Source organism: Saccopteryx leptura, chromosome 7 (assembly GCF_036850995.1).
Source record: "Saccopteryx leptura isolate mSacLep1 chromosome 7, mSacLep1_pri_phased_curated, whole genome shotgun sequence".
In the NCBI taxonomy this organism is placed as follows: Eukaryota; Metazoa; Chordata; class Mammalia; order Chiroptera; family Emballonuridae; genus Saccopteryx; species Saccopteryx leptura.
The window spans coordinates 18109389-18134549 of record NC_089509.1 but is presented as its reverse complement, the minus strand read 5'-3'; the positions used below and the strand labels follow the sequence as shown (position 1 = coordinate 18134549).

At 40.1% G+C, this 25161-nt stretch overlaps 2 protein-coding genes across 10 annotated transcripts in view; one reads left to right on the top strand and one right to left on the bottom strand.

Annotated features, from left to right (window-relative positions):
• The window catches only part of MAP3K19 (mitogen-activated protein kinase kinase kinase 19), a 66508-nt gene extending 56731 nt beyond the window's left edge, over positions 1-9777 (top strand). For all 7 annotated transcript variants that reach the window (XM_066346293.1, XM_066346298.1, XM_066346297.1 and 4 more), the window contains 3 exons: positions 1643-1783; positions 3000-3697; positions 9397-9777. In XM_066346293.1, coding sequence (XP_066202390.1) covers positions 1643-1783; positions 3000-3697; positions 9397-9484 — 927 coding nt within the window. In that variant the 3' untranslated portion in view covers positions 9485-9777. The remainder of the gene's footprint in view (positions 1-1642; positions 1784-2999; positions 3698-9396) is intronic.
• Positions 9778-15076: 5299 nt separating this feature from the next.
• Positions 15077-25161, bottom strand: part of CCNT2 (cyclin T2) — a 52405-nt gene continuing 42320 nt past the window's right edge. For 2 of the 3 annotated variants that reach the window (XM_066344880.1, XM_066344882.1), the window contains 2 exons: positions 20980-21050; positions 15077-20540 (listed from right to left, as the gene is read on the bottom strand). In XM_066344880.1, coding sequence (XP_066200977.1) covers positions 19104-20540; positions 20980-21050 — 1508 coding nt within the window. In that variant the 3' untranslated portion in view covers positions 15077-19103. The remainder of the gene's footprint in view (positions 20541-20979; positions 21051-25161) is intronic. The other variant, XM_066344881.1, reaches the window with a different exon arrangement.

Genomic DNA, 25161 nt, shown 5'->3' with positions numbered 1-25161 from the left:
TGGGGAAAGAGGGAGAGAAGGAAGAGAGGGCGGGGAAGAGAAGCAGATGGTTGCTTCACATATGTGCCTGACCTGGAATGGAATCTGGGGTGTCTGCATGCTGGGCCGGTGCTCTATCCACTGAGCCAACCAGCCAGGGCCTAGGAATAATGATTTTAAATAGTTGATCAGAATACTCTAGGTAAATAATTACATCATAACTAGGTGTACTGAGAACTACCATGTATGTGCAAAGTGTGTCATGCTGTCTCCTTCATATGCTTTGTAACAGTTCTATGAGCTAAATATTAAAGCTAATAGCAAGTCCCCACGTTGCAGATGAGGAAATTGAAGTTAGAAAATCACCCCATTAGTGACTGGTGGGGCCAGGTATTCTGATTCCAGCTGCGCACCTTTAATCACTTAATCACCGTAGAGATATTTCTTGTCCTAAAAGGCCAGCTCTGCCTTCATGGTAACCTTGTTCTCTGCGGGAAGGTGGATGGTGATTCAGTGAGGCCTCTGGGCTGGGGTGGAAAATGGGAGCACGTGGTGCCCGTGTGTCTGTGGGGAGTCTACCGTTCTGCCCTTCACGATGAGGGAAAGCTAACAAACTAGTAGATACAATCAGTTGTAATCCCCCCTGGCAATCATGGAGTCAAAAAGTAACCTTTGGTAACCTCTTCTTTTTTCAAGCATCCTTAAATTTCAGTTTGGATAGAGGAACATGAGAGGATGGGGAGAAGGAACCCAAATGGCCCTTTGGAGGCACGTGTGCTCATTTGTGAGGAAGGTGACCCTAAAGGAAGTCTTATTGATTAAGGGCCTTCACCGTGCCTCTGCATCACCATCACCATTTATTTTTAACAACTGGTAAAGTAGATCAAAACAAAGCATTTTTGGTCATGATCAACCAATTGGAAACGATGTTCTAAATTCTACAAAGAGATACTTGTTTCCTCTGGGGCAGGGCCTCTCACAGTCTACTGGAAGGCATGTTAAAGTGTACACACTGATTCAATATTGTGGAGCCTGAGAATCTGCATGTCTAACAAGCTCCCAGGTGATGTTGATACAGCTGGTTTGCAGATTCTCCTTTGAGTATCAAGTGTGCCTTGGGCCACGAATCTTCAATCTCTTGCACCTGGTCTTGACCACTAGACTTGCTTATTATGCCTGTGCATGCATGTATGAGACAGAGTCTTATCTGTATATATGTTTGTGACCAAATATGTGTATGTGTATGTAAGTGTTTGTATATATGCTTATGTAAATGTGTGCGTTTGAGTGTGTATGTGTTGTGGAAATCCGTGAAGAACAAAGGCTGTCTATTCAGAGCTCACTATAGCAGAGGAGTCAGCCACCATCACTTGTATTTGACAGTAACTCAAAGACAAGCAGAGAAGTGGGAATGTTTTATAGTGGAATAAAAGGGAAAGCTTCAGCTATGACCTGACTGGAGGCATTTGGCATGGGGAAACTGTAAGCAGGCGAATGAGAAGGGGCATCCTATGTGATTAGTTAGGGGTGCACATTTGGCTTACTCTAGTTAGTTTAGCCTCAGGCAGAAGAAAGGACAACTCAATTCTACTCTCCACTTCTTATTTCCATCCCAAGGACTGAGAGCTTAACGGTGACTTTTCTTCTTGTCTCATTCTTTCAGAGACATAGTAATGGGTTCGGAATATACAATGAGAAGACATTTCTCAATGAAAAGAAGATATTTTCTGAAAATAGTTTAAAGTATGAAGAACCTATCCTGTGGACCAAGGGTGAAATCCTTGGGAAGGGAGCCTACGGCACAGTAAGTTAAACGGGAAACAAGATGAAACCAAAAATGCCCACTCCTCCTTGCCCCCTCCCTCTTTAACACTCCGAGTGAGCCCTCCCCTCCCACCCTCATCATTATCTCTTCTTTAGAGCTATTTCAGTTCAAGTAATAGGAAACCTAACCCAAACTGGTTGAGAAAAAAGAGATTCACTGCTTTGGAACCGAAAGATCTGGAGGAGGTCTGGCTCTGGGCACAGGCGGTTTCCAAGGTGGAACTCTGGCATGAGGATCTGTCCTCTCTAACCCCTCCTTCCAGCTCTCTCTCAGGCCCCACGTGCTGGTACCTCAGCCGTTGCATTTCCTAGGACAGCCTCTCACTGTCCTATGTTCAAGTCCAGTAGGAGCGAAGTGTCCTTGTTCAGCAGCTTACACTGTGTTGCCAGAAGTGGGGGGATCATTGCTGAGTGGCAAAAACAAAAGATGTTCCTTACATGTTGTGAACTGCAAAAAGGACCACTTGAAGTCTTAGCACTACACATAGTATTATATAGATTGATAAAGAAAGACTGGCCTAACCCGTGGTGGCGCAGTGGTAGAGCATCAACCTGGAATGCTGAGGTCACCAGTTCAAATTCCTGGGCTTGCCTTGTCAAGACACATACAGGAAGAACTACTATAAGTAGATGCCTCCTGCTTTTCCTCTCTCTTTCTCTCTCTCTCTGCTCCCTCTCTCCAAAAATCAATAAATAAAACCTAAAAACACAAAACAACAACAACAAAAAAGCAAAAGAAAAGACTGACCCCCAGATAGAGGATGTTATATTTCTGGAGGGAGACATTTTGGAAATCAGTGAAAAGATAGGAAGACATGAAACTACTGAAATCATGTGACAGGGGTGACTACTGAATCTTCTCAGGACCTGCTTCCCTCTCTCAGAGCTTTAGAGCTGAAACAGCTCCGTTTTATTCATTACGTGAGGAGCTTGCCCAAAATACCATCTCATGTAGTCATCCTATCTGTCAAGTTAAGGATTGTTACTATGCTTTATAGATGAGAAAAAACTAAAGTAAAAAATTGTATACAACTTGCCCAAGTTACACAATGGGGTGGTGAAGCCAGGATTCTAACCAATCCAGGGCACTTGACTCCAAGCCATTTTGATAACCATTCACAATGCTGCTCATCCCCATCTTGGCTCCATTGAAACACTGGACTAAATTTAATTATAAGGTATTGGTTTGCTTCTAGGTATATTGTGGTCTAACTAGCCAAGGACAGCTAATAGCTGTAAAACAGGTGGTTCTGGATACCTCTGATAAATTAGCTACGGAAAAAGAATACCGAAAACTGCAGGAAGAAGTAGATTTGCTCAAAGCACTGAAACATGTCAACATTGTGGCCTATTTGGGGACATTCTTGGAAGAGAACACTGTAAACATTTTTATGGAGTTTGTTCCTGGTGGCTCAATCTCTAGTATTATAAACCGTTTTGGGCCATTGCCTGAAATGGTGTTCTGTAAATATACAAAACAAATTCTGCAAGGTGTTGCTTATCTTCATGAGAACTGTGTGGTGCATAGAGACATCAAAGGAAATAATGTTATGCTCATGCCTACTGGAATAATAAAGCTGATTGACTTTGGCTGTGCCAAACGTTTGGCCTGCACTGGCTTAAGTGGCACCCACAGTGACATGCTTAAGTCCATGCATGGAACTCCATATTGGATGGCCCCAGAAGTCATCAATGAATCTGGCTATGGAAGGAAGTCGGATATCTGGAGTATTGGCTGCACTGTGTTTGAGATGGCCACAGGGAAGCCTCCGTTGGCTTCCATGAACAGAATGGCGGCCATGTTCTACATTGGCGCACACAGAGGGCTGATGCCTCCCTTACCAGAATACTTCTCAGAAAACGCAGCAGACTTCGTGCGGGTGTGCCTAACCAGGTAAGAAACTGAAAGCAGACAGAGGAAGATAAACTCCCAGAGATTTGAAGTGCTGACATTTACCCTGCAATTTATGGCTCATTCAAACCTCCCACTTACATTATGAAGTCAAGCAGGGAGTGATTCTGTGCCAAAAGGAATCATCACTAGCCATTTTGAGTGACTGTGTTCCTTGTTGTATCAGAGTATAGGGTGGAAGCTAATGCTTCAAGTGGAAAAGGGCACAGTTAAATGTCTTATTAGGTCCTACAATCCTTTCCCAAGTCAACAGGTATGCAAAGATTGCTAAAGGTCTACTTTCTTACCAATGGGACACCTTCCCAGGGACTGGCCAAGGTGAAGTGACATCATCTATGCTTAGGTTTCCCGTTCCTCTCAGGGAACCACTGTTCTCATTTTCTTCCTGAAACTAACTCTCAGAAAAGCATGTGAGAAATTCATTCATATAGTGGGTTTGATATAAATTGATTGGTTGATTGATTGATGACTGACACTAATGTATCGGTTCCCCCAGAAATACTTGCATTTAAAGTGAGGGTGACCATTTTGAGCCAAAGGAACAGATCTCTAATTGGAGCATTCAAGCATAAAGTGGGGGAGTATTTAGGGAAGTAGAAAAGCCCCAATAAGTTGCCTTTCTCCAGTTCTGATGCCCCCTGGTATCTATGGAATGAAAATCTGGGTAAAGTGTTAGAACTGTAAGGGACCTTAGAGATTATCCACTTGTGTGGTTTTCAAACTTTCCTTAGCCAGGCACTCTCTGCTCATACAAAATCTTTTTTTTTTTTTTTTTTTCATTTTTCTGAAGCTGGAAACAGGGAGAGACAGTCAGACAGACTCCCGCATGCGCCCGACCGGGATCCACCCGGCACACCCACCAGGGGCGGTGCTCTGCCCCCCAGGGGGCGATGCTCTGCCCATCCTGGGCGTCGCCATATTGCGACCAGAGCCACTCTAGCGCCTGAGGCAGAGGCCACAGAGCCATGCCCAGCACCCGGGCCATCTTTGCTCCAATGGAGCCTTGGCTGCGGGAGGGGAAGAGAGAGACAGAGAGGAAAGTGCGGCGGAGGGGTGGAGAAGCAAATGGGCGCTTCTCCTATGTGCCCTGGCCAGGAATCGAACCCGGGTCCTCCGCACGCTAGGCCGACGCTCTACCGCTGAGCCAACCGGCCAGTGCATACAAAATCTTAATTCAAAGAAAAAGAACATAACAGTAGAGAAGTGTTTCTGGTTGAAATGTGTGTGTATGTGGTGGGGGAAAGGTAAGGAGTAGGGGAGAAGTGCTGCAGCTCTCCCACCTGGCCTCCAGAATGCTACAGAACAGTCTAGTGAGGCTCAACATTTAGATGCATGTATAGGACGAGGAAGGCCTGAGACTCAATAAAACACAATCTCGTCTTTCAAGGCAGTATGCTTTCTTATTCCTAGATGAACAATCCTAGTGCCCCAGCTCTCAGCAAGCATATATGGCAACCTCCAATTCCCAGGGAGGTTCATTACATCTTCCTTAATGAATCTCAGAAGGTGGTCTCCCTCTGAGATTATATCAGAACAAAGCAACTACAGCACATGTATATCAGACTATCCTGGTTGATATCAGGGGATCCTGTAGGGCAGGGCAGAAAAACACTCTCCAGGGGTGCAGTTCTGGGCATCCTTAGACGTAGAGACACTGTAGGTGTTCCAGCATTAATTCTGTGGGCAGAGCCCCAGAGACACAGCTGTCCCCCCCTCTTCAAATCACAAATGGAACATAAAGGTGATCAGAATATCATATGGACAGTTCTTGTTTTGGAGATTGGTCTTAGCTCTAAAACTACTGTAGTTGCTTTGTTCTGAATTGAATAATTATCTATTATTGATCCACGGAAACTAATTGCTAGTCTCATTTTCTTTCAAGTTGTCATTACTCACATGTGAGCACATGTGCGTGCACGCACACACAGATTTAAAGAGAAAGGGTAGAATCTTCTTTATGGATCTCCCTTTAAACCATTGTTTTATTCATTAAGCAACACACAGCTTACACCACTAATAGTTAATAGGGTTGTTTTGAAGTTAAATAAAATAGTGTATGCAAATTGCTTAGCAGAGTATGGGGCACCTAATCAGGGCTCCTTTGTCAGTAACTGTTAGGGAGAATACTAATACACCTTACCTAATTCATGTCATATACAAACACATAATTATCTCCTGAAATTTTATGGCAAAGACCTTAAATACACAAGAACCTGATGTTTACGATAATACTCCTTGGAGTGTGGACAGTCAGAAATAAAAGAGTAAGGTATCTTGAATATTTAGAAGTAGACATAAGATATAGAGCAGGTACAAAGATTTAATAGAACGGAAATTAATTTCAGGGAGCAATAAGAAGCAAGCATGGGTGGGGATATTCCTATGGGCAGGCTGAAAAGTCTGGGATGTGAGGCCAAGGGGTTTAGCTTTGTTTCAATAGGCAGTGAAGAGCAGGGGACTGCAAAAGATTTGGGGTAGAGAATGCCATGAAGAATAAAGTCTTTGGGAAGGCTGGTCAGATGCAGTGTACAGAAAGACCTCAAATAGAGGCTGCTTGAGAATAGAAGGCCATCCAGAGCTTGGACTTTGATGGTGGTGGAAGCATTGGGACTATAAAGAGGATTCCAGAACATTTCAGGAGAAGGTGAATCAGGACTTAGTGAGAGAGGATGATAAGATTTCATAGTTTTGATTCTGGGTAATGGGAGGAATTATAATAGAAAGTGGTGAAACAGAAATAGAGAAGGAAATTGATGAGGGTCCCTTCATCTAAGAAAAATTTGAAGCTATGGAATTTGACCTCAGATAAGCCATTAAGACTGGAGGTATGTATTTCAAAATCATAAGGCTACTAGTTGTGAAAAAAAAGAGGGCCTCGGATCATGTTTTTAAAAATGTTTATGGGAGAAGATAACAATGTGCATACAGAGACAGACGGAGAGGAGGGAGTTGTTCCAGGGTAGAAGAAGAGCCAAGAGACCAGTTTCACTCCCTAAGCTAAGATTTCAGGAAGGAGGGGTAGTGAACACTTCAAATGCCACAGAGCTGACCAGGAGAATGAGTCCATTGAATTTGGTAATGAGAAAGTCATGGTTAGTTTTAAGAATTTTAATTTTTATTTATTTATTTATTTATTTATTTATTTATTTATTTATTTATTTATTTTACAGAGACAGAGAGAGAGTCAGAGAGAGGGATAGACAGGGACAGACAGGAACGGAGAGATGAGAAGCATCAATCATCAGTTTTTCGTTTCACTTTGCGACACCTTAGTTGTTCATTAATTGCTTTCTCCTATGTGCCTTGACCATGGGCCTTCAGCAGACCAAGTAACCCCTTGCTGGAGCCAGCGACCTTGGGTCCAAGCTGGTGAGCTTTTGCTCAAACCCGATGATTCCGCGCTCAAGCTGGTGACCTCGGGGTCTCGAACCTGGGTCCTTCCGTATCCCAGTCCGACGCTCTATCCACTGTGCCACCGCCTGGTCAGGCAGTCATGGTTAGTTTTAACAGGGCAATTTCTATATACAGGGTGTCTGTAAAGTCATGGTGCACTTTTGACCGGTCACAGGAAAGCAACAAAAGACGATAGAAATGTGAAATCTGCACCAAATAAAAGGAAAACCCTCCCAGTTTCTGTAGGATGATGTGGCAGCATGTGCGCATGCGCAGATGATGACGTAACACCGTGTATAGTATACACTGTATACAGAGGAACAGCCCACGGCCATGCCAGTTGAGATGTGGACGGTACAGAGGAAAGTTCAGTGTGTTCTGTAGCTCGCTAAACTCGAATCAGTGACCAAAGTGCAACGTGAATATCGGCTCATTTATAATGAAGCGCCACCACATAGGAATAACATTACTCGGTGGGATAAGCAGTTGAAGGAAACCGGCAGTTTGGTGGAGAAACCTGTTCTGGTAGGCCATCAGTCAGTGACGAGTCTGTAGAGGCTATTCGGGATAGCTACCTAAGGAGCCCTAAAAAAATCTGTGCATGAGCCCACATCAAACTGCACTGAATAGGTATGAAACTGGGAGAGTTTTCCTTTTATTTGGTGCAGATTTCACATTTCTATCATCTTTTGTTTTCCTGTGACCGGTCAAAAGTGCACCATGACTTTAGGGACACACTGTAGAGAGGAGTGGCCCTAAGGTTAAGGATTTAAGATAATAAATGTTGATAAGATGTCATTGGTTTTGGTCATATGAAAATTTGGCAGGAATCGAGGAAATAGGATGGCAATTAGAAATGGTAGCCAGATTAAGAGAAGGACTTTTGGAGAGATTTTTTGAAGGTGGGGAAGAAGAGCTGCCAGAAGGGGAGAGGTTTTCATTTCTAAATAATTTATCATCACCTTTTTTTTCCAAAATATTTTTTGTTTCCATTTTCATCTGGGCTATTCCTGGTGGTCATCTGCTTCAAAACTTATCCAAAGATACCAATTTCACCAAAAGAATACCTTTGGAACAGGTCATTCCAGATATCTGTTGACTGGTTCATTGACAAAAGCCTTCTGATTTCTTGAGGGAAAAAAACCAAAATCACCATTGCAATAATTGAGCAACTGTCTCCTTTTATTTTATGCTCTTTCAAGAGTGCCCCAAATATGGTCACTTCAAATAATCACCAGAGCATATTTAAATGTCTTCTTAATGGCTTTTCAATTCTGGATTTCAGTGCCTCCCAACATTTTAAATATTTTATTTATTCATTTTGGAGAGAATGGGGGGGGGGGGCGAGAGAGAAGAGGAGGAAGGAGTGGGAAGCATCAACTCGTAGTGTTTCCCATATGTGCCCTGACCAGGCAAGCCCCGGGTTTTGAACCAGCAACCTCGGCATCCCAGGTCCGCACTTTATCCACTGTGCCACCACAGGTCAGGCAGTGCCTCAGACATTTTAAAAGTAAATTTAATGCTTGTTAAAAGTGCATTAAGCTTTAAAAATTTTTATTTTACTTGTGTATAAATTAAACGTGAAACTGAACAAAAACCACAATGTGAAAAATAGGGCCTACTTTTTAATCAAAATAGCTACTACTTTTTTGAACAATTACTATGTGTCAGACACTATTTAAAAGCTGAAGATAGCCTGACCTGTGGTGGCGCAGTGGACAAAGTGTCAACTTGGAAATGCTGAGGTCGCTGGTTCGCAGCCCGGGGCTCACCCGGTCTAGGCACATATGGGAGTTGATGCTTCCTGCTCCTCCTCCCTTCTCTCTCTCTGTGTCTCTCTTCTTCCTCTCAAATGAATAAATAAAATCTTAAAAAAAAAAAAAAAGCTGAAGATAAGGCCCTGGCTGGGTAGCTCAGTTGCTTAGAGCATTGTCCCAAAACACCAAGGTTGAAGGTTTGATCCTTGGTCAGGTCACATATAGTAAGCAACCAATGAATGCACAACCAAGTGGAACAAGTGAATGCTTCTCTCTCCCTACCTTTGTCTAAAATCCATCAATAATAATAGTAATAAAAAGCTGTATATACATTATTTAATTCTCCTAATGAATTAGGTATTACCGTTATTCCCATTTTACCTATGATGACGCAGTTGAAAACGGAGGCTGGACACAGTCCACCTTTGACTGGCAGAGCTTGTATTTTCATCTTAAAGTTGGTATTCTGAGTTAAGCAGATGTAGTTGGAATGCACATTTTGGAGTGTGGCTTATGTGTTTTTCTCTTCAGGGACCAGCATGAAAGACCGTCTGCTGCGCAGCTCCTGGAGCACTCCTTTCTGAAGAGAACTCCCTCTTTCCAGCTTCCTTATCAATAATCTGTTTTTGCTTCGCGTGGAAATGTTTTGCTTGATTGTGGGAATGATGGTTAAGGAATTTGTTTTCCTACAGGGAAGTCAATCTAACCCAATTTAATCAGATCCTGCAATGTCTCTAACTGAAAAGTTTGTTACATATTGTCTCTTCAAGCTTCAGGCACCATTTCTTATGTATATTTTCCAGTATTTACAGTTTTGACTATCCAGGAACTATAATCTCTACTGCTCATACAATGTATCTTATTTTTGTCTTGTCAATTTTAATGTCATTAGTTTAAAATAAATTATAAAAACAAGAAAAATTGTGTTTAATGGCTTGGCGGGTAAAGACTCATTTAATTTTTATAAAAGACACTTGAGGAAGGTGAGAAGTTAAAAGTAGACAGACACTTGATTGTTGCAAGGTTAACAGAAGGAGGTAAGGGCCTTGGTATTTTGTTATCAGAGGGTCCCCAAACCCATTAGTCTCCACCTACAAGAAGCTGGGTTATTCAAGGTAGCTTCATAAACCTTGGGCTGCTTTCCTGTAATGTCTAGTGGGATTTGAGGTCTTCACTTACTTGCAGAGTGAATTTGGTCATCTAGAACCAGCTAAATGTAAGCCAGCCAGAGGGATAAAGCTAGACTGGGTAAGGGGAGAGTGAGTCACCATGTATAAACTTTTTCAGGGCACTCCACTTGAATGAAGGACATCCCCACTGAGGTCACTCTTCACTTTCATTTCTCAAACTTTGGTGAACCTCACAAAAATGAACATGGACAAGTTGTGAAAATTATTACAAGCCCTTGTGTTAAGTTGGACTAAGTGTATTCAATAAGGTTTCTATAGCTGTCAACTCCACTCATCTACTAAATGGCATTGACACCTATTGTTCTTATGTCTACAGATTAGAAAAAAAAAAGACTGGCTGCTATCATTTCAACATGGTACAATTACAAAGTTTAGGTGTATTCTCACACCAGTTATCAGATTGTTAAAATCAAGCTGCTGCCTCAAGTTTTTGAGAAATAAATGTGAAATACAGTCCAGATGAGGTAAAACAGGTATTAGTTTAGGCCAACATATCTAGGCAGGTCTTTGTGCTCCCTTCTCTCTCCAACTTAAACAGTTCTTTATCGTGTTTGAAGGAATTAAGGGATATGTACATTATTTCACTTACAAGCATACCTCATTTTGTTGTGCTTTGCTTTATTGCACTTCACAGGTTTTTGTTTTTTAGTTTGGATCTTTAGTATTCTTTAAAATCGAAATGGTTATATCTTATTTTGGAGCAATTATTTACACGGAGGCCTATTAACCCTTATGGGGAAAGGGCAGGGAGTAAGGTATTTACACTATGTATACAAATCACACAATGGACTTATGCCTTTGGTGTTAACAAATCTATCTTTTGATACAGAATTCTGGAATATTTTGGAATATTAAACAGAACCATCAAAACTTTCAAGTTTCTTTTTTTTTATTTTCTTTTTTTAAAAATTTATTCATTTTTTAGAGAGGAGAGGGAGAGACAGAGGGAGAGAGAGAGAAGAGACAGAGAGAGAAGGGGGGGGAGGAGCTGGAAGCATCAACTCCCATATGTGCCTTGACCAGGCAAGACCAGGGTTTCAAACCGGCGACCTCAGCATTTCCAGGTCGACGCTTTATCCACTGCGCCACCACAGGTCAGGCCAAAACTTTCAAGTTTCAATAGGCAAGTCTTGGACCTAAGAGCTTTGTTATTCTGTTGGTCATTGTGTTTAAGGCATAAAATAGAATTATGCTACTATTATTGCACAGGTGTTTGACTCCTTTATAGCTTCCTTAGTAGGAAAGGGGCCAGGCTGTTGTTTGGGTTTTAGTTGGTATTCCATTTTATTAATGAACAGTAGGGCTAGGAGCTAAATGATTTTCATATGGCCATCTAAATGGTAGGTGGAAATTGGGACAGCTATGCAGATTTGCCTGACTTTAGAGTGCTACCCCTGCTGCTCCCAGATTCATAGTTGATAAATAAAATCAGTTATGGCCCTGGCTGGTGGCTCAGTGGATAGAGTGTTGGCCTGGCGTATGGACATCCTAGGTTCAATTACCAGGGCACAGAGAAGTGACCATCTGCTTCTCTCCCTCTTCCCCCACCAGCCAATGGCTTGATTGGTTCAAGGGTTGCCCCAGGTGCTGAGGATAGCTCAGGTGTCTGAGTACATCAGCCTTAGGTGCTAAAAATAGCTCTACTGATTTGAGCATCAGCCCCACAAAGCCTGGGGGAGGGGGAAAGGGTGTGTTGCCAGATGGATCCCAGTCAGGGCGCATGTGGGAGTCTATTTTCCCCCTTACTTAAAAAAGAAAAGCAAGCTGGAGAAGAGTTCTTAAGCATTAACCCCTAGAGATAACATCCAGGCCTCAGTTGTGTTTCAGCTCCAGGCCTAGAAAAAGCAACAAAACCAAAGGAAAGCCATGGCTGACCTCAGGACCAGCTGCATTGACTGACGACCCCCTGCCCTGGCACCAACCAGTCAGTGGAGAACTAAAAGAACACACCGGGAGAGCTGATGAATATTCCGAGATCCTCCCCTAAAATCCCCACTTAAAATCCCATATGACTGAGGTTCCAGGGCCTTACAGGAGCACGCCTGTGCTCTTCCCTACTGCCTCCTCTTCCCCCACCCTGTCCCTCTCCTCCTAAGCTCTTAAGGATCCCAGGAGACTTGTTCCCCAGGGAACAGTGGGCAGTGGCAGCTCATCTCAGGCTAACCTCCTGAACTTGTCACCAAGGTCCCCTGTCCTCTTTCTTCCTGCATGGCTAATAAATTCCTTTATGTACTTGGATTTTGTCTCTTGACTGAATTCTCTCAAGACAAGAATCGAGGTCTTGTTGCTACCCCTGTAACACTACCATTGATTATGACTTGATTAAAAGAAAAAAACAAAACAAAACCCGAGTTCAGGTATCCCTGGACATTTGTAAGGTCTAAATAAGCCTCTTGATTTTATGACAACATAAAATCCCTCATTGGTAAATGTCCTACACTGTTTTGAGAAGTGGTGTTGGAGGGAGGGAACTCACATCATAGTTAAAACAAAAATGCACTTTGCCTGACCAGGCAGTGGCACAGTGGATAGAGCCTTGGACTGGACACAGAGGACTCAGGTTTGGAACCTCGAGGTCACTGGCTTGAGCACAGGCTTATTTGGTTTGAGGAAGGCTCACCAGCTTGAGCCCAAGGTCGCTGGCTTGACCAAGGGGTCACTCAGTCTACTGTAGCTCCTCCCCCCGCCATCAAGGCACCTATGAGAAAGCAATAAATGAACTAAGGAGCTGCAACGAAGAATTGATGCTTCTCATCTCTCCCCCTTCCCGTCTGTCCCTGTCACCAAAAAGAAAAAAAAATGCAGATTTTGTATTATACTGAAACAGCAGGGGCGGGTGTAAGAGGGGAGAGGACAATGGAGTAGGATGAATCACTAAATGGAACTATTAAATTTGGTTAAGTGGAATTACCGACTTTGTATGTTAACAAGCCCTTACTGGTAGGTATTATCAACTAAGATGAAGACAAGCCTTTTAATATGATTTCATGATTTCAAAACATTCATTTTGCATTTAGGCTTAAGATGCATTTTAGAGGAGGAACTTTTCTATCCTACTTCTATTTTATTAAAGCCATACAAGGCTTTCATTTTCCTTCAAGTGGAAAGGAGGGAAAATCAGTGGGGGAGAGGAGGAGGGGTGAGGGAAGAGCAGTAGTATTAAAGCAGTTTATGATTATATATTTTGTGGCCAATTCCCTTTCCAGATAATTCCAACTACTCTTTGCTTTTTGTAGGGGTGATGAAGAGTTTAAAAAAGTCCCAAAGTATAAATTAGAGTGAGCAACTTAAAATTCTGTCAACAGTAGGCATGCAGTGTTCAAGCACACTGAAGTTTAGTGCACCTTCACCATCCCTCTTAATACCCCAAATACATACTCCTATTAAAATGCTCTTCCATGTCGCCTGTTCTTTTTAGCCCTTCCCCATCACCCAAGCCCTAACCCCCACACCCTATGAACAGGTACTATCCCCGTTTTGTAGGGAAGAAAGTGGTGGGGCCCAAACTGAAATGTGGACAATGCTACCTGAAGTTACTCAGAGTAATTTATAGTAGAGACCTCATTCCCCACATTTCCCAGTGACCAAAAATTATTTGATCCATATTAACAAGACATGTTAGAGCCTTGGATTTAAGTTGTCAATACATAGATTTTATTAATTCCTTGTCATAGATACTGAACTGAAATTCAATGACTAACTGAATTCATGCCATATACACACATTCCTGTTTTGGATTTTCTATCGGCAAACATCTGACTCAATAGTCTTTGGGGGATTCGAGTACATTCAGAAAATGAAATTCCAGTCACTGTTGAAAACAAAATGAGTACATGTGAAGTTTTTCAAACCGAGTAAAACTGCTTGAAAAACACACCTTAAAAATAAGAAGTACTCATCATTAACAATAAGCACATCAAATTAAACCAATAGCTAAACAGGTTTTAAGTAAGGCTTCCCCCTAAAACTTGTAAGTATAAATATAGGATATTAGCCTTCAGAATTTACTTTTGAGACTAATGAATCACAGTGAACAGGCTGTCACCTTTAAAGAACAAAATTACTTCTAATTGCGCAACCTTCAATGTACCTTGCTATCAACCTACCTAAAGAACCTGTCAGGCAAAAGAGAGATGGTAAATTACAGAGGGCAGAAAAAGGAGCCTCAGGTGCAAAAGCTAACTGTGCCCAGTTCTACCTTGTGAAACAAATGGAAGCATGGTATCAGACTGACGACACTTTGAGCATCCCAGACCCACTGGAAGTACAGATGTTTCAGAAGCAAACTTCTCTTTCAAAACAAACTTCTGGGCTTACATGTCAGCTTACAGCAACCAAATTTCAGAAATTAATATAGCTGACTTTGGAATTCCCAAATTAAAATGTCTAGTAGTAACCTGGCACCCTAGGAGGCCAGGGACAGAATGTGTTGCTTTTCCAATGTAAAAATCCCTGTATAAGCTCATTTCAAATAAATAAGACAGCAAGATGTCCATAAAAATGTCCTAGCAATTTAAGCATGGTACTTGGTGAGAAAGTTACTTCCTATTTAGATAAAATTTGGGAAGGGTGAAATATCTTGAGAATAGAACTGTCTTCCTTTAAGGTAATACAACCTTTCTTATTTCCATAGTAAATGCAAAGCCCTAAAATAGCTAATCAACCATGGGTACTTAAAGAGTACCTAACAGTTGTCCACATATAAACAGTTTTTTTTTCTTTTTTTTCTTTTCTGAAGCTGGAAACGGAGAGGCAGTCAGACTCCTGCATGCGCCCGACCGGGATCCACTCAGCATGCCCACCAGGGGGCGATGCTCTGCCCATCCAGGGCTACTCTAGTGCCTGAGGCAGAGGCCATGGAGCCATCCCCAGCGCCCGGGCCATCTTTGCTCCAATGGAGCCTCGGCTGCGGGAGGGGAAGAGAGAGACAGAGAGGAAGGAGAGGGGGAGGGGTGGAGAAGCAGATGGGCGCTTCTCCTGCGTGCCCTGGCCGGGAATTGAACCCGGGACTTCCACACGCCAGGCCGACGCTCTACCACTGAGCCAACCGGCCAGGGCCTAAACAATTTTTAAGGTTGGTTAAGAGATAAAACTCAGCAATTTAAATTACTAAATATAACAACAAAAAAATGCACTAAATGCTTTTAAGGCAAGGCATTCGGTAACATGAAAAAAAATTTTTTGAGTATCTAAAGAAGACCTCAACTAGTCATTTCTTTAGTTCCAAGGAGATAGACCCCAAATTAAGGTATTCTACTGACAAGAGGACTCTCATGTCCTAAAGTCAATGACAGCAGGCTGGAGGGCGGAAGACAGGGAACAAACTAGTTAATGGAGGCTAGGGGCAAAACCACAAAAGACCATTCACATTCCTGAATATATGTTGAAACTCTGAATTAACTTCCAGGTAGCTAGCTATTCCTGTGATTATCTAGTGAGAACAGCCATCACCAAATGATGCCTCCTCCTGTTTACACATGAATATTCCAGACTGTTGCCCACAACTAATACAAAAGCAGCAAATACCTTTACTTTATAGCCTATGTTAGAACCAAGCCTGCATCACCTTTTCCAGCCCCTTTTATCCAGAGCCAAAGTCAATTCTTAACAGCTTACATCTTTCTTCCCTGTACTCACTGGAAAAGAGCCCTGTCCATCCCAGGAAGGCAGGCATGTTCGTCTTCATCTAGCCTCGCTGCTGGTGTGTAGATCACACGCCCAGGACCTGGTCCTTACCTGGCTAACACTTTCAGAAAAATTTCAACCTTGAAGGTTTTTAACACTGCGTGGTTACAATGTGTTGGTACAAAGTAATGTAAGCATCCCTCATGAAACCAGGTATCATGGTAGAAATTTTTGACACTTTAGACCACTAACCAGAATGAACTGTGTTCTCACAGCAAGAGGCAGATGCAGCTCTCCCTATATTCAAAGATAAACCAAAGGGTTGGTTATGTGCCTTTTCAATATTTAAATACCTACAATAAGAAATGAACCTTAGGTTAAACAAGAAAAAAGAACTAAGGATTTTATAAGGTCTTAACCAATCATGACTACTACTTCCAGTCTTGTAAAGTAGGCCTGCAAGAATATTTCTGTAAAAAGATATTCCTTTGCTTTGGTTCTGAAAATACTGTATTTTTAAGTAGCTAAGGCAAATATTTAGGGGGCACAGGTCAATAATGAAAAATTAGTTGAAAGAGGTAGAAGTAAAGCCTTTGTATGCAATGTGCCTATGCATAAAGGTAACAGATCTATGATCTAGGGAAAACACAACTAAAAAAATGAATCACTCTTTTATAGGCTGTTTAAAGATAATGCTTTTTAATATTTCAAATATTTTTAAAAATCTCATCAAAAATGTTTCACCTTAACAGTACTTTGCACATGTGGAATTTCATACCTAAATTTGATGATACTGTTTTGGTTTATTTATGGCTACTTACAAGAAGACTCCATTTACTGGAGTCTTTTTCTTTGGTTGAGACTATTGGGACCAGGTTGATGAACTACTCATGCAAATGAGATGGCTAAAGTAAATTCATGGTAATATGAATTGGAAGGATTTTCATTGAATGGAAGTGAAACTTCAAAGAATTTCCGTATTTATCCCCACTGTGGTTCTGGAAGTTAATATCCTGTTCAGAGGTTAAAGAGTTTGAATAGCTCACACAATCCTGTAGAAATTACAACTGGCTGCCCTTTAATAAATAAAGTCATTGTAAAGATTTACATTTTACAGAGTGAAGAGTAAATACATAGCATTTCAAATTTAATTTTGGAAGTACTAATAAGTACTGACCCATAACAATATACACTAGCTACCTTTTAACTGTCCATCATTAGCACCAATAAAGATTCAACAAAATTACCTTTATTCCCACATCTCAAACAATTCTGCAAATTCTTTGTGAAGTATAGTCACAGACCTTAAATATTCACATTATTTTCTATGTCATACTGAAAATAAGTTCACTAATTTTCTGGATATTCTTTACAAAATCATATTAAAATTCCTGGTATTGTCATCCCTAAGTATACAGTAGCACAAACACCCTATGTAGTCTCACATGATAGCTCCTTAGAAATTTCACATCTAAATTACCAAGAACAAAACCCTTCCCTCCCTAATTCTGCACTCAGCTTAATTCTATACTAGTCCTTGGATTATGTACCACTGTCAAAGTATAACTGTATCAAAATTATCATGTTTGTGGATACAATAATGTCATACAGAACAACGAAGTTACACATAATGACAAAGATTGCTAAAGTTATGCAAAACAAGAACAAATGTTATGACATGCTAACTAGGCAAAGTCCCTAGAAAGAGGCTCCTAGTACCCTAAAATTCAAATAACATTGACAAAATAATGAACAATTATCATTAAACAAATTATAAAGCTACTGGCAAATTAGGTAATTGCTAAATAAAATTAGAGCATGAGATTAAACTCTTAATATTTACAACTGCAACACACTGGAGTAAAATTACAATTGTGCACATATCAGTGGACTTTTATACAAAAATAATTCATATACATAGAGGAAAAATTAAAACGGCTTTCTGTTCAACAGAAGTTGAATTCAACCCATCTCTAAGGTACTAAACAGCTAAAAGATTTACCACAGAATAAATACATGACTCACTGATAAACCGAACTGATATTACTGGTGTTTAAGACAAATTTTAAACAAGTTAATGTCTATCGTTTATTCAGAAATCACATTGTGCCAATTTGACCTCAACAGGAATATACTGAGATGTGCAAACAAATGTAAAAACCTCCACTAGCTGTCTACCTGGAGGCTGACTTTTTCCTCAGAGGTTCCTGCTAAGCTATAAATATAGGTACAATGCACAGTGATCTTTTCTTTTTATTTATTGTTAGAATATAAAAGAACTGAGAGAGCAATAGGTTTAATTTGATTTTTATAAGGAAGACTGCATTTACCTGCAAAAGAAATATGGCATCACACACAAACACACTTTGGGGGAGGAGTATGTTTAAGAATATGGTGTCATTCTGAATGCTAAAGAAAATGCATTTCCTGTTTACTGGTAAACTATGTAGTGTTAAAGTTATTTAAGAAAAAAACAACTAATTTTCCACTATGAACGTTTTGTGAATTTGGTTTCAAATCACAGTAATCTACATAACCATTACTAACAGCTCTGTGTTATAGTACTGCGACAAACCAACATACTTAACTGCACTTCACATCAAGAGTATGTAAACTTAATTTTTTCCTCTTCAAGCCTTCAGAAAACTAGGGGCTCTTTCAGCAGCCAATCTGGTCAGGACCTCTGAAGGCAGAAGTACAGAACCACAGTGCAAATGACCATCTGTGGCACCACATACCATCTGGTAGTGAAGTGTCCCCCCCACTTCAGAGGCTTCCAGTAAGGCCTAGAGTTTAAGGTTAACATGAAAAAGTGCCACCTTGGTTTTAGATTAGTGATGGACTCTGACAAGGTAAAATAAAGTTATTCTGTATATTGTTATACTTACAAGCAGCTCCAATCCTGAGTATTTATAGTAATATCTAAACATACAAAAATGTATGTACATTTTTCTCCACTTTCTTGTAAACAGTTTTCAATATACTGTTTTATCCCTTTAACATTGAAACATGCAAATCATACATACAAGTATAAATACACAAAAGAAAACAAATTACACTCATTCAAAAGCCAAGCAACAACAAAAACAAAATATAGCTACAGTATTCAAATTATAAATAACAAAGCGTGAGGCATCTTACATTCCTAGAAGCAGCTGGCCATTCATCCTAATGTCCTCAGCTGCAACTGTAGAAATACTGAGTTTGCACCTTCCATGCTTGTACAGTATTTATAACACTATCATATGTGGAGATAAAGACTTGTTTACTAGAATCTCTTCTTTTCAGAATGAAGAATAAAGCAGCACTTACAAATATTGAAACAGTGGCAGCAATAGCAGGTGTTACCACTGCTAGATCAGGATTCCATTCTAACAATTTTTAAATTAAAAAAGGAAAGGAAAAATTGACCTAAACAAATGATTACATGTTCATTCCTTGGGCACTTAACAGCGAGTCCAGCATGTCGTATGTGTCTTTGTAGTCCATATGCTGGCTGTTTGTACTGTACTCGTGATTGACATCAGGACCGTTGGTCTCCACTGGCTTCTTGTCCAGTTTCACGAGGGTGCTGAGATGTCCGTAGCCCACCTGGTATGTGACAGGGGGAGGAGGGGGTAAGGGATGGTTAAAAACAGAGTTGTGAGAGGATATATACTGCTTAACAGAGGAGGAAGAACTAGATGAACTACCTGAACTTTTGGAACTTTTGCTCATTTTGGAGTGATGGTTGTGAGATGCATCGTTGACATGCAGCCTCTTCCTGGAAGAGCTGGAACTAGAGGAAAGGCCATCACTGCTCAGGCCAACAGGACTCCTCAGAACAGTGGGTGGGATCCCATCAGCACTGTGTTTGCTGCCACCACTGCTGCCGCCACTGTGTGAGTGGGAATGCTTGTGACTGCTGGGGTGGTGGCGGTTGGAGGGGTGCTCCTTGTGCTTCTCTTTGTGGTCTCTGCTAACATGTGGGCTGGAATGCTTGCTCTTTCCACTGCCTTCATCAGAAGAGCTGTGTCTTTCTGAGGAAGAAACTTTTATCTTCATTTTCAGTTCTTCTTTACTGGCACTTTTCTCAGTGGGCGGTAACGGAATCCGTAATTTCAGGGATCCACTTTTTTCCTTCTTATCTGCCATGTATTTTTCAGGTTTTTCTGCATTTGTGATGGGAATTTTCATTTTAATGGGAGAAGTCACAGAGCCGCTGCTGGTGGCCTGTGACTGCATGTGTTTGTGCTGCTGATCTACCTGGGCAGTTACATAATGATCCCTGACATCCAGGTCAAGGGTTTCTAGTTTACGTTTTTCTCTGTATTTATCTAAAGACATTTTCTGAGGAATGACTCCAGGAGTAGCAGAGACTGGTCCATGGTGCTTACTGCTCCCTGCTTTATGAGTATATTCTTGCTTAATAGAAGAATGATCAGAAATTTTGTCAGGTCTGTGATGTAATCCTGAATGCAGTGACAGAGAAGGTCCCTGCTGGAAACTGATGTTGTACTGGCTACCAGACAAAGATGTCTCCTGCTTCTGTGAATATATCTGTTCTGTCCTTCCTGATTCTTGATGTTGAGGCCATTCTTGGTGTGATGACAAACTGTATGAGGTACTTGGCATTCCTGTGGCTAGCATTGACAAATTATCAGATGTGTGGCTGTCTTGAACAGAAATATTTCCTGAATTCAGAGGTACTGGTGCAGGGAATGTTGATGTAGATGGTTTCTGAAAACTTGGGTTTGCAGGCACACCAGTAACACTATCTACTAAAATGGAATTTTGGACCAAAGATGAACCAAGAAGTGGCGTTTCTGATACTTGTCCATCTACTTTTGGTTTCTTAGCCGCCTGATTAGCCTGATTAGCCTATTTAAATAAAACACAAAAGAAGCAATGATAGCAAGGTTTAACACATTTCTTTGCTTATAATAATTCTATATTTACAGGCAAAAAACAGGCTACAAAATGTTGAAGGCACAAATTATGGAATTTGATACAGGTTAAATTTTCACCTAGCCATTTGAGAAAGCAACATAACTTCACTAGGCTTTAACTACCCTATTTGTAAAATGAAAAAAATATTTCCATCTCTGTGAGACATAAAAATTTGTAAAATACTTAGCAAAGTCCATTGGACACAGTAGCTGAATAAACTATATGTGTATTTAGCTTTTGATACATTGCAATTATTTAGGAATACTGGAAATAAGACTTCTTAACCACAAAAATTCAAACTGGATTAGCTGTGTAATTATTAGATAAATGAAAAATTTGATAGTCTATCAAACCCTACCAATTCTCTTACCCTCCAGTTTCGAATCCTCTTCAACCTACTAGGCGTTTTCTCCAATATCTGTAGAAACTCATGTGTTAGCTCTAAAAATAAAATTTAAATTTATAACTTAGAAGGTGCCTTTAGGATTTAAATCTCTCTCAAGTGGGCAATGTTAAAAAGGGATCTCTAGAGTTCATCTACTTCTCTATCACCCTCCTATTCAACCATCAGCATATACAGAAGCAGATACACACAGCTCTGAACTAGTATTTTTAAAGAAGAAAATCTCTCCCCCACCCCAATTTTATATGTTCACTCAGAATCTCTGGAAAATTTAATAGCATTAAAAAATACCCCTCCCCAATAGAAACCTCCCATTAGGCAAAACAATAGTAATAACTGTTGCTGGCAAGATCCACCAATAGGTTTAATATTAGTAAGCAGAAGTTTGAGGAAAAAAAAGGATATCTATAAAACCCTAACATACCTTCCCCTCTCCTTAAGGTTACTTTACAATGGAGAAACCCAGCAGATGACACCTTAACCAAGTCATCACGGTCGTTACTACCAGCAACGAGACATATGAACATTATGGGCCCCCTGATAAGATGCAATGAACAGGGCACAACCCATTTCTGTGGTATTTTTATCAGCACTGAATAACTTCAATCCAATTAGAAAATGATAAACTCTAATTGAGGAACATTCTATAAAATAACCAAATGTTATTCTTCAAAGTGTCAAGATTATGAAAGAAAAGGAAAGATTGAAAAACTGTCATAGATTGGAAAAAATTAAAGGGGCATGCTAACTAATTGAAATGTAGGATCCTAAAACAGAAAAACGAGAAATCTGAGTAAAATTTGCAGTTTATTTAATAATGGTATACCAATAATTTCCTGGTTTTGATAATCATGTATTATATAAAAAGTTAACATTAAAAAAACTGGCTGAAGTGCATATGTAAGCTCTGTACTATTTTGAAATCTCTTTAATTTTATAATTATTTGAACTTAAAAGAAAAAAATCCCTCTATCTTATAACTTCCTAGTAATTAACACAATTAACGTATTAGTCAATCACCCTGGTCATATTTTTAGATCCAATTTATTTTTTAAATTTAGGATTGAGATAACTCATTTTTCCAAAGTGGTAAGGTTACGATCAATTATAGTTTTATACCCCAAATACAGTGTTTTTAATAAAACTATTGGTAATTCTCAAGACAAATATTTCTATCAGTCTTGGCAATGCTATACGTTCAGAAGCTGTGACAACTAACTACTGCTAAAGTTTCACGAGCTTTCTGACAGTCTGGGTGACAAATCTAATGCTCAGACTACCACTTCCTCTCATTTGAAAAAAACACCCCTTTCGACACTAAAGAAATCTTATATAGGTAATATTGTGGGTTCAATACTAATAAAAAATTGTTTGACATAATTTCTTTAACAGCTTGGTTGTCAAAGATTAAATGCACATAAAATTTCTGACCCAAAACCTCATATACAGCAGGCACAAAATGTAAACTTGGTTTTCCTTTCTTAAGTGTCTTATTCTTAAGTTTTATAGTGGAGGAAAAAAAGAATCTAACAAATAATCACTGCTATGTAAGTAATTAGCTGCACGCATAAAAATTACAGTATACTTAATAGAGGATCCTCCTCCTTAAAGCTAATATACAGAAAAATACAAAATATAAAAAACACACGAGGGTTGTTTTTTTTAAGATTTTATTTATTCATTTTAGAGAGAAGGGGGGTGAGTAGGAAGCATCAACTCCCGTATGTGCCTTGACCAAGCAAGTCTAGGGTTTAAAACTGGTGACCTCAGCGTTCTAGGTCCACAGTTGATCCACTGCACCACCATAGGTTAGGCATGAGGGTTTGTTATTAATGATAAAAACCCCCACAAAACAACAAAAAACTTACAGATAGCCCAAATTCAAGCAAATGGTGCTTTTGAAAGTCTTTAAATTATTTCAGCACACACTAATACTTCAGAATTCAGGCTAAAATTCAGATACATCTTAGTATCTTAAATTATGCTGATATTTTCTTTTGTGATCAAAACAGAAAAGGCTGCTACAAACTATGTAGAAATTTTCAGTATGTTAAGTGTCCGTGATTTCTATTCAATTGCTTCTCAAATGAAAAACGACTTGAACCTTTTCAGAATGGAAGTAGAAGAGATTTAGATGACCCCTGTTTTGTCAAAAAAAAAAAACAAAAAAAAAAAAACTTAAGAACAGGATAAAAGGCAATTCACTTTTTTTTTTGGTAAGCCTTATTTTAACACCATGTATATAAACTGCTTTTACCAAGATTATGCCTACTTTATCTATCTACTGACTGCTAAAGTATAGTGGCATAGGTAACCTAATTTCCAAGTCATAAAAAACAAACGTCCCTACTGGTTTTTAGAAGATGTTGCTTCAACTCACTGAAGATTTCCTTCCCCTCCTGCATAAACTTTGTAAGGAAAAGAGCACAATCATGTGGCAGTAATACAATACTGAGATATATAATCTGTGAGAAATTTTTCATGGAGAAAAAAAATCAGAAAATCAAGAAATCTAGCAGAGGTACATTTTACCAAAAGGGTAGGTAAAATGGCCAGTGGATCGAGTATGACCTGCACCCTATTTTTGTAAACAAAGCTTTACTGGAACCCAGCCACATTCATTCATTTACAAACTGCTTCTGGCTGCTTTTCAGTTATAATGGCAGACTTGTGTAGCTGCATAGACAGTACAGCACACAAACCCTTTAACCCTTTGAGTAGTGAGTTTTTTTCATGCTCGCTGACCCCTGAGAGTGATTTTTCTTCAAAAATTGAAACTAGTTTCAGTTACAGTTTTGTTAACTTAAAGTCATGTTTGTCTGATAATCAATTTATAGAAAAAAGACATACATTTGCTTTTTTTAAATGTTGCCTTACACATTTTTAAAATAAAAATTTTTGTATGATCGTACTCTGGATGGTCAGGAGGCACGAGGACATACTTGAATGTTTGTACTACTCGAATTAATAGTTACCATTTGGCCCTTCACAGAAAAACATGTAGATCCTTAAAGAAAATCTATCCTAAAGAAACATCTAAGATTTTTTTTTTTTTGTATTTTTCTGAAGCTGGAAACGGGGAGAGACAGTCAGACAGACTCCCGCATGCGCCCGACCAGGATCCACCTGGCACGCCCACCAGGGGGCGATGCTCTGCCCCTCTGGGGCGTCGCTCTGCCGGGACCAGAGCCACTCTAGCACCTGGGGCAGAGGCCAAGGAGCCATCCCCAGCGCTCGGGCCATCCCTGCTCCAATGGAGCCTTGGCTGCGGGAGGGGAAGAGAGAGACAGAGAGGAAGGGGGGGGGGGTGGAGAAGCAAATGGGCGCTTCTCCTGTGTGCCCTGGCCGGGAATTGAACCCGGGTCCCCCGCACGCCAGGCCGACGCTCTACCGCTGAGCCAACCAGCCAGGGCCAAGAAACATCTAAGATTTTATTGGAAGACCACATTCCAAAGCCACAGAGGTCTCTTCCTTTACATGATATATGTCCTCAGTTCCAAGAGATCTAAATCCTATTTTCCTTTAGCTTCAATTCCGTGAAGGATGTTGGGAAAAGCCCATAAAAAAGAATAAGCTGAGAACTTAACATCTAGTTTGAGTATATCTATTAGGTAAGATATGAAATCTACAATACATGGCTGAAATGTCTTAATCTCCAAGAATCTCCTACCTCTTGCCAGCTTCTGTTATTTCTCAACTAGAGAAATTTCCAATCAGAAGACTCCCAGGTTCCAAGTTCAATTTAGAGAACTTGTACCCCCATTTTTCCTTTGTCAACTCACACTTAACAATGCAAGGCAACAGTGGTCCACTTCATCGGTGGAACTACAGAACAAGGGATGTTACCTGGAAAACACCTTTAGCACATCTTCTATAATAATAACCAACTTCGGGTCTGTACATTTTAAACAACAAAATTAGTATATGTTAAAAGTTTGAAGAACTCTCAAAGGGTTTTAGATGTTCAGTGGTGGTTAATATATGTTCAATTTACTTTTCATTAGGTAAATGAATCCTTCTGATCCTGTTCACTTGATCATGTAAATACTTTTAAATCTATTACCAAATTGCTAAAATAGATTATAGTTATGTTTTAAAATACAAACTGAAAATGCTAATAGATGAAAAAATATCCGGGATTAGCATTAA